This window comes from Aristolochia californica, unplaced genomic scaffold, assembly GCF_029961685.1.
Source record: "Aristolochia californica isolate CCGP_79_NKW_82.1479 unplaced genomic scaffold, dmAriCali1.0.hap1 SCAF_6, whole genome shotgun sequence".
NCBI classification, from domain to species: domain Eukaryota; kingdom Viridiplantae; phylum Streptophyta; class Magnoliopsida; order Piperales; family Aristolochiaceae; genus Aristolochia; species Aristolochia californica.
The window spans coordinates 44,530,090-44,539,674 of NW_027182257.1; the positions used below are offsets into that span (position 1 = coordinate 44,530,090).

Genomic DNA, 9,585 nt, shown 5'->3' on the forward strand with positions numbered 1-9,585 from the left:
AAGCTTCATGCCTTTGTTTGACATGGTTGAGATTTCTCTTGGATTTTATTATTTTTCTCCTGTTTTTACTTGGCATTGTATTATTGATACATATTAAATACTTCAAAATCTAATGGGTCGGGTTTACAGGAACGGATCAGGGATAGATCAAGTTTAAGTTGAGTTTTAGTAATGGGGCGGGCATAGGTTAGATTTAAGTTAGATTGAGGTAGGTTTTGAGGTTTCGGGTTTGGTTTTTTAGGGTGGGGGTTTGAGATGGTTTTCAAGGCTGGAATTCCAACCTGACCCGTTCCCACCCTATCGGGAGCCAATTGTGAGTTGGACCCAAGTCATCACCACCTCTGTAAGCGCATCAGAGACAAGGAATCGAGCAACGTGAGTACTGGGAGTAGACACTACTATGCGACGCACACTAGACGACGCGGCAGAAGACCAACCTATCTGATTGGACAATAGTTCGACCACTACGTGATCCTAACCGTTTAATAACATGGCCCCAGTCAACCTTCTCCAATCAGTATAGAAAAATCACGGAGGGCATCCAACATCCACATTCATATAAAAGGGGCCTCGAGCGCGACTGATTTTCCCTCTTTTTCTTTTAGTTTGTGCGGGAACTCTCTTCCCCGAGTCCCTGTGAAGCTCGTCGTGTCTCCGCTCTGAAGTCAGAGATCGTCTGATTTTAATGCTTTGATCTGTTCCTGGTCCTTCTTTGGACTCTTCTCTGTAAGCTGTTCTGCTTTTCTTCCGTTTTACATTATCTCTATCGCTTTATTTGCGAGATATTTGAACGGATCCTGTCCTCGAATGTTTTAGGTTGTTTTGGTAGGTTAAGTTTGTTCGAATTACATGATTTTTTCTCCTTTCCTGTTTTTCGTTCTTTTATATCGTTGATTACCGTTTCTGAAGCTTAATTATATTTAAGTGGATTGTTTTTTCTTGTCATAGCTTCGCTGGTGTACGAACGGAATTGAAAGATGCCGTGGTGTAAGCATTGTGCGAAGGCCTGTGCGACTGTACGAGATACAGACAATGGATACGTGTAAGTAGCTTTGATTTCAATTTTTGTACTAGTCTATCTTTCCTCGCCAAGATTGAGGTATATTTTCTACTAACTTAGTGTCATATTTGTTGGAACCGGTAAAATTCTACTCTATGACATTCAACCTATCGTCTTTCTCCTTGGAATAAGTAGAAAGGATTTTTTTCTTTAAAACATAGGCAGGAGTTTTGCATTTCGTTTCCAGCTCTAAGTATATGTTGTTAAAGCTAATCCAAGTTATATACTTAGTGAAGTCTGAGAGTCAATATTTTAAGAACGGAAAAAACTGCGGTGGTCCTGTTATATTACAAATGCAGTTTAGTGAGAAGTCTGATTTATTGTATAAAAAAATTAACGAGACTGTTCAAAGTTTAAAGAAAAGGCAGCTTGATGCTGCAAACCTATGCTTCTATTCGAATTTGAGTGAAAATTCGTTAAGGATATCTTTTCTGATTTGTCCTTCAGATGTTGTGCTGGTTGTGGAAGGGTTATTGATCAGGACATCTACTCCACTGATGTTACTTTCATCAAAGGTGCTGGGGGACAGGTAAGTTATTGTTATAATAGCCAATTTAAATCCATCTTGTAGCTTCAATAATTTTCGTTGCTTGAAAGCCTTCTTTTGTTTGTGTGCTATATTGACATGTATTTTTGGATTAATCTATGCTATGTGTTGGGTTCTAATATTGCTACCTTTTTTCTGGCCTTCTAATCAATTGCAGAGCCAGATGGCTGGTAGTTTTATAAGGAGTATTCTGAGTGATTATTCTGCATCACATGAGAGGACTTTGATGAAAGGTAGGTGGTGTACTAACTTCTTTGATGACTAAACTAGCTGTTTTGGCTGGTAAAAATTTCACCAAACTCTCCATTTAATCCAGTGTTTTGTGCTCTCTTTTTCTTTCAGAATCTATTATTTTATTTATACACTGACAAAGTTACATATAACCAGAAGAGGTGTCATTAGAACAATGTGGATGACTGACTGCTGCTTTATTTCACACTTTCTTAGTTTCTAATACAGATTGGCTAACTTTTTGGCCAATTTGGTTTGGATCTTCATGCAGTAACTTGCATAAGGATTGTATTTTATGGAACAATAATGAGAACGCTTCGTGTATTAAAATTTTAAGTTAATTTAAGCATTGAGATCTGCAGATTATAGTTTTTCCATTAGCAAGAATGATTTATAAGACATTTCTTAAAAAAAAAGAAGAGAGAATGGCTTATAAGTAAAAAAAAGTTTGATTTATTACTCGCAAGTGATGAAGTTAAAAATTGATTTGGGCTTTGAGATCTGCACAGCATTGTACTTTCCATTAATAAGAATGGCTTATGAGATAACAAAGTTTTATTTATTCCTGAAAATAAATGAAGAAGGTACTGGAGGACATTGTCTGAACCATGATTTCTAAATGTTAATGTATCAGTTATTTTTACGTATTGCAGGTAAAGACGAAATTTATGATCTTGTTACTAGCCTATGTGTTAGTGGTGGAGATTCCATTGTGAACCCAGCCCATGCTTTCTATACGGTGTGTAACCCACATATCTCTGATTTGCCATTTTCTTACACTACTGTGCAAGCTGTATTTCAAACACTAATTATTTCTTAGTATTAAAGATAGCAGTTGAACGAAATTTCACAAGAGGACGCAGGACATCACATGTTGCTGCTGCTTGCCTTTACATTGCTTGTCGGTAAGAAATTCTATCCTACTTTGTCTTCCTCCATATTTAATCATGGCTAAATGATTATAATATACTCTCTCTCTCTCTCTCTCCTTCTTGATGGCTTCCTGGAAGATTTACGTTCCATATCTTCCTGTCTGAGGAGGTACTTTTACAGGCAATACACATACAACAATAGTGTGTAAATCATACATTGTGTTAACAAAGTTCTTTTGTAAATACATTTGATTTTCTTTTTTAATGGCAATTGATGAAACGAGTGGTACCTAATATATTAAAATTGAAGGACTTGTAAACATAAATTTGATGGGCATGTTGGTGTATATGTCAACAGTTGATGTTGTGATGTGCTCTAAACATGAATAGTTGATTTAGTTCCATCTTTTGCCATATGGTTGATAGTAGTCCATGCTGTTTGCAGGCAAAGTTCCAAGCCTTACCTTCTCATTGACTTTTCAGAGTACTTGCAGATAAATGTGTAAGGATGCTTTTCTTTTCACTTTACTTTTAGACATCTTATGTATAAGGATTCGTCCCACTAAAGACGAGGATAATTATTCTTGTATGTTTCAGTTTTGATTGTTGGATTGCTTGGTCATTTGCATATTAACATCTGAAATATTGGTACAGTTATGTGCTAGGGGCTGTCTTTTTACAACTCTGTAAGCTGCTAAGACTTGAGGAACACCCTATCGTGCAAAAACCTATTGATCCCAGTCTTTTCATTGATCGCTTCACAGAGCGTAAGCATCTCTCTCTCTCTCTCTCTCTCTCTCTCTCTCTCTCTCTCTTACACACCGAGCAAATGAAATAGTGTGCAGAAGCTGCATGGCTTGGAGTTACAGTTTTGGTTGCTTTTTCATGCAAACACTCTTTTTGTACCCATAAAAGACAAACGGTTCTAAGAATGATGCAATTTATGGAAAGCTCTTGGGGGTACTCTGTGCTTCTCTCCACTTGATCTCAATTCCCAAGGATATTATGGATCTTTTGATCTTCTATTGCTGGTTCTACCCATATCAATTAGGAGATTCTGTCTTTCCCCTTTTCCTTATCACTAAAATAATATGTAAAAAAAGAATAGACTTTTGTACCATGAAACATGTAATGCTGACTAGTCCTCTTTCAAATCTGTATTTAAAAAAGAAGTAAATCTGTGCAAATATATAGATGTATCTGATTTTGTCACACTTGTTTGCAGGTTTACTAGGTAAAAAGAATTTTGCTGTTTCTAGAACTGCTTTATGCATTGTAGCCAGCATGAAAAGAGACTGGATGCAGGTGGGTTTGGATATTTATGGGTGGGTGAGTTTGTGATTTGTGAACATCACCACTGATACAATGATCACTGCAATGTGTAGACAGGGAGAAAACCTAGTGGTCTCTGTGGAGCTGCACTGTACATTTCTGCACTTTCTCATGGACTTCAATATTCTAAATCAGATGTTGTAAGTGAAGCCACTGGATTTTTCAATATGTATTCCTACAAATTACATGGTATTATTAATGTGTTGTGTTTAAGTTAGAAGACAGTTTTGGCTTCTTGGAGAGTTTTATCTATTTTAAAGTAACATTTATCCCCAATGACACCATTACGTTTTGTTTACTGTCTCTTACTAGGTAAGTGTTGTGCATGTTTGTGAAGCAACATTAACAAAACGGCTTATTGAATTCGAGAATACGGAGTCGGGCAGTTTAACAGTAAGGTTCCTCCTTTAGTACATTTATAGATCTTTACATCAAACTCATCAAATGTGATGTTATATGCCATCAAATACTTATATTGATATGTTCAGCCTTGCATGTTTGGTGTCAAATAATAAAGGGCTGTTATTCAGTTGTTGACTAGTTAGTTTAAATTAAGCTGTTGTAAGATGGGTGAACAGATTTCCCTTTTTTTATTTTGTTGGATTTCTTGCTTTAAAGAATCATTACATGGGGGGCATATTAGTCCTCGAGGTACAATAGGGAAGTATTTGCCACTACTAGAAATGAGTGGGAGACACTCTCAGCCAAGATATTGGCCTCTTCATTGACTGCTCTTAACCCATGCTGCCAATTTACATTAATAGATTTCATAATTCTTTAATTTCATCACAGATATAGCCAAACAGCCATGTGGGAGATGCCTCTTATTTCATCCAGCTAATCACCCAAGTTGCATAGATAGGTTAATGGGAATTCTATTAATTTCTCACATTTGGAGTTTTTGGTCCATTATATCATTTGCTGCAGATATGGGCAAATTCACATGTTCATTTATTCAAACATAATATCATTTAAATGGCGAAATATGTTTCATGCTTACCAAATTTCAAGGCTTTGTTTTCAGATTGAGGACTTCATATCCAAGGCAAATGAGTTGGAGAAAGAAAATCCATCAAAACAACCAACATTTGTTGGGTCCAAAACTTCTGCTAGAATGGAAGTGCTTTGTGAACACAAGGATAAGGGTGCAACTCATTTTGCTCATGGTCTTTGTAAAGTCTGTTATGACGATGTAATGGTTTTACTTTCTTTATCTTTGCATTAGATATGAAACTGTCTTGATTGATTTTGTGTCAATAAAAAACGTTAAAACCTTCATTGATATGTTGTGGCTTGTATTGTTTGCTTAGTTTATTGAAATATCTGGTGGGCTCCAAGGAGGAGCAGAACCTCCTGCTTTTCAGCGTGCTGAAAGGCAGAGGATGGCCAAAGAAGCAGCTGAAGAGAGAGCAAAAGAGGACAATCTTTCTGTAGGTGAAATTTGTCATAGGCAGGTAAATTTTTTTTTCTGTCTTTTAAGTAATTATAGATCCTGATAGAAGAGGTGACTGGATCCAAAGAAGGCTATGGTGTACTAAGCAGCAGAAAGAGGAACTAACTACAGGTATAGTTGTAGGTAAAGAAAAAGGGTAACAGAAGCTGAATTAAGAAACAAGACAGGAAAATGCACTAGCAGGGAAACCTGTATTGAATGCAAAGGAACACTGAGAAATTTTCATGAGACATTGATGAAGGTTTTGTTGTTCAAACAAGAAAACATTTTTATGATGGAATGAGCTATCTTCTTGTACTTGTTTTCTCACCAGGTTCCTTGTTTGTTTCTTTAATCTCTTAGTATAATACTTATCACCATTTAAAAATGAGAAGTGGTGGATGAGATACAAAATGCTAACTTCCCCTGGCCATAGAGGTGATTATATAGCGTTGCTATTTGACATTTTTATTGCATTGAAAAATGAAAATTTGATGTAAGAACTATTTGGTCAAGTTAAGTAATGAATTAATTCCAATAAAGAACTATTTGATCAGGTTAAGTAATGGATTTATTCATCAATTTGATGTTATGTAGCCATTATAACTAAAATTTAACATCCTAGTTAATCATTTTGCTAAAAACTATTGGCCAGACAAGATGCAATTAAAACAAACCTGTGTAACATGACAAAAAAAATGAAAATTTACACAAAGTGCAAATAGCATTAAAAGCTCAGGTACCTAAGTTTACTAGCTACTTGTAGGACTGCAATAATTCAATATTTGTGCTGTTCTGCCATACACTTTAAATACTTGACTCCATCACATTTACTAGGAAATACTTAGCAATCAATGCTTCCATTGCAGAACCACTTGAAAGGAATTCAGATCATGGTTTTCTCATGGAGAATGACTTTTAAAAATGATCGACCTAAGCTCTTTTTTTGAAAATAAAATTTTCTACATACTTGTTTTTTGTGTTGATGTGTTTTCCTGAAAGATCTTAATATAACTTTGTTTAAAGATGGTTGTGATGCATATGAAATACTTTAGGTAAACTTATGGTCTCTGCGACAAGATTGCTCGTCTTTTTTTATTTTGACCTTTCCTTTTGTTAGAATGATAAGGAAGCAGCACATTCTTCAAGGACTATTCCCCACAAGGTGAAAGAACGTGTGCTTGACTCAACAGATTGTGAAAATATTGGTACGTGAAGTGTTTCTAAAGCTGGAGCCAAAAAATTCCAGTGCTATCATAGCAATGGTGAGAAAAATGTAATAATAAAACAGGTGGTTCTTTATCAGGGGCTTCTACGGGACAAAAGGTTGTAGAAGAAGAACTTACTGCAGACATGTCTCAGAAAGGAGCTGACGAATCAGAAAGCCTCTCTGATATTGATGATGTTGAGGTGAGACATCTTGTTGTGGCACTTAAATAAACTATTTGCCAACATCTTGCCACATGACTTTTGGGCCTTAGTCAGGAGGACATTAGATACCTGAAATTGGTCTTGGTCCAGGGATAAGATCTGGCAATTTCTCAACCTACTGCTTCCTCTTGTGTATGTGGTAATTTTTGTTAAGATCAAGGATTTTATGGTCTAAAATTTTGTAATTGAATAGGTTGATGGGTACCTTCACAGTGAGGAAGAAAAGCATTTTAAAAAGATTATCTGGGAAGAAATGAATAAAGAGTACCTTGAGGTATAGTCACTGTCTTCACTTCTGAATCCTGTTCTGTAACTAATAATAATAATAATAATAATAATAATAATAATAATAATAATAATAATATTTATTATTGTTATTATTGTTATCATCATCAGAAGAAGAAATTGATTGTGCAAGAAAATTTACAGGAACAAGCAGCAAAGGAGGCAGCTGCTGCAGCAGCTAAAGAAGCTTATGAAGCTAATTTTAAGAATTGTTCCGAGGATGTGCTTGCAGCTCAGGAACTCGCGGCAGCAGCCTCAGCAGCTGTTGCAAAATCAAGAAAGGTAAATGTGCTTATTGAGATTATTGCTGAAATCAGTTTTGTTTAAAATATTAATGTACAAGGAGAAAAAAAAATTAAAATACAACTTTACTCAGTGTAATTACTTAATCTGTTATCTGAAAAAGCAGCTGTCCATTTTTATCCTGTTCTATTTGAAGATGACATTGCACCTTCCTACTGTTAGATTAACAGATGGAGATAGACACATGGAGAGAAAGATGGTTACTCCATATAAAAGACCAGTTTGCTCTGAAATCTGGTGTCTAGAGCATTCATAACACTTTGGAGGGAATCAGTGGAGAGAGATGAGTTTTGCAAATGATTATTAGATAGTTGTTCAAGGACACCAATCATTAGAGATTATTTTTGGGTTTTTGTGGCGTTTATAGGCATCTTTTGAAGTGGGTTGAGTTATGACTACATAGCTTTGCTACTTTCACATGTTTTGATGTGTGAAAGCACTTTTTTTTATTCAAGAACTATATCTTTTCAAGTATTTTGGTGCTTGTTGGAATTCCCACATAAATGCTATTTTTTCCATCAAGTACATAAATGTTATTTTGGTGCTTTTTTGAATTCCCACATAATATCCTGGTTGTCTTGCTTGCTTCATGTTTGAGGCAACGTGTTTATCTCTTGGATATTGATTGGTGTTTCTGACTGCAAAATAGCAATCCTTGCTTTACTGTAAATGGCTTCTCCTGTTTCTTATACAAATATCAATTTGCAGGAAAGACAGAGGAAACGTGCAGAGGAAGCCAAGAATGCTGCTCCAGCCCAAACTGCTGCTGAAGCAGCCCGCAAAATGTTAACAAAGAAGGTTTTGATTCTTGTCTACCCAGAACATGAAAAAGTAGTCAAAACACAAACATATTATCTAAAATCCATTTATGATGCTCCCTTTTTAATTTGGTGATGAGTGCATTTTATGTTTACTGCATGTGTGTTCTTTTATTGCAGAAACTCAGTTCAAAAGTTAACTTAGATGTGCTGGAGAAGCTCTTTGACGATGATACTGTATGTTCTCTCTTCTCCCCCCCAACGTTAGTTTCAAATGTTCTCTTTCATTTCTCTTGTTCAAACTCCCCAGTGATTTCACATGCATGCATTCATTCCAGACCTACCAAATGATCCTTTCAGTAATAGAATGGGTCAACCTATTCGATGATTGTTACTGGAGCCTTTATAACTCTCAATATTTTTGTGGAAGAAAAAAACTATTCCGAAAAGGTATAAAAAAGAAGCAGATTGGTTTATTTATTCAAAACATAGTTTGAATTGTGATATGGAAATTGCAAAAAACAGTTCCATGGAAATTTTGACTACGTAATGTGGGTTCACATGAAAAGCTTTGGTCCCTGCCGTTTTCTCTTCTCTGTTATCCTTCCATTCTTTTAGTCCCTTGGTCATGTTGTGTGTGCAATGAGCGAAAAGTTTAAGAGTTATCAACACATTCTTGAGAAAAAAAGGACATTCTTGTGAAACGAGCGAAAAAGTTTAAGAGTTATACTTCCCTTGCAACTATTTTTTTAATAATAAAATGACTGCAAGCACAAACACTTGTTCATCCAATAGATGGGGAACTTTACTTGAGAAAAAGGAAAAAGAGAGGGAGTTTTGATGGATATGTATTTGTTTCCTGATATGTTTCAGAATTTTATTTGCTTACAGTTGTTTTGAACAAATTGCGTTCTTGCAGACAAATTCAGAGAAGACAAAGAAACAGCGTATCGATTCGACAGATATCAGTAAGGAATACAATACAGGTGACAAAGAATTGGAATCTGAAGCAGCGGAAGATTATTACTACGGCACAGAAGATGCAACTGTAGTAGATTATGTTGATTATACATACAATGAAGATCAGGACGATACAGGATATGGGTACGAAGAATACACTACTGAGTATTAAATGAAAAACCTATTTATTTGTGAAGAAAAATAAGAAATCATCGCCTCTGTTGAAATTGTTTTGCCAGTCGACTGGTCTTTGCAGCGACGTAGTGGAAGCAATTGTCCTTTCATTTTAATTTTTGTATTTATGTAAAACTCCACAGATTCTTGTACATTTAGTGAAATTTTGACTGCATGCAAGTACGTTAAAATATACTAAT

General features: G+C 35.6%; 1 protein-coding gene across 2 annotated transcripts; it reads left to right on the forward strand.

Annotated features, from left to right (window-relative positions):
* Positions 1–618: 618 nt before the first annotated feature.
* LOC137934420 (transcription factor IIIB 60 kDa subunit) lies at positions 619–9,555 on the forward strand. Of its 2 annotated transcripts, none has more exons than XM_068778738.1 (20): positions 619–726; positions 949–1,042; positions 1,508–1,589; positions 1,765–1,840; positions 2,492–2,577; positions 2,667–2,743; positions 3,156–3,212; positions 3,365–3,477; positions 3,936–4,015; positions 4,096–4,182; positions 4,355–4,435; positions 5,067–5,234; positions 5,353–5,496; positions 6,595–6,682; positions 6,766–6,884; positions 7,099–7,179; positions 7,335–7,472; positions 8,202–8,291; positions 8,432–8,488; positions 9,171–9,555. In XM_068778738.1, exons 2-20 carry the CDS (start codon positions 978–980, stop codon positions 9,381–9,383), a joined length of 1,902 nt encoding a protein of 633 aa, XP_068634839.1. In that variant the 5' UTR covers positions 619–726; positions 949–977; the 3' UTR covers positions 9,384–9,555. The 2 variants fall into 2 exon arrangements, with proteins under 2 accessions (XP_068634839.1, XP_068634840.1); XM_068778739.1 differs by having other exon boundaries at positions 6,781–6,884.
* Positions 9,556–9,585: the final 30 nt, after the last annotated feature.

Excerpts from the sequence above, each read along its gene's own strand:
- LOC137934420 (XM_068778738.1), top strand. The coding sequence starts at position 978 with ATGCCGTGGTGTAAGCATTGTGCGAAGGCCTGTGCGACTGTACGAGAT. Across the intron at positions 2,578-2,666 it reads CAGCCCATGCTTTCTATACG|ATAGCAGTTGAACGAAATTT; the intron begins GTGTGTAACCCA and ends TTAGTATTAAAG. Across the intron at positions 8,292-8,431 it reads GCAAAATGTTAACAAAGAAG|AAACTCAGTTCAAAAGTTAA; the intron begins GTTTTGATTCTT and ends CTTTTATTGCAG.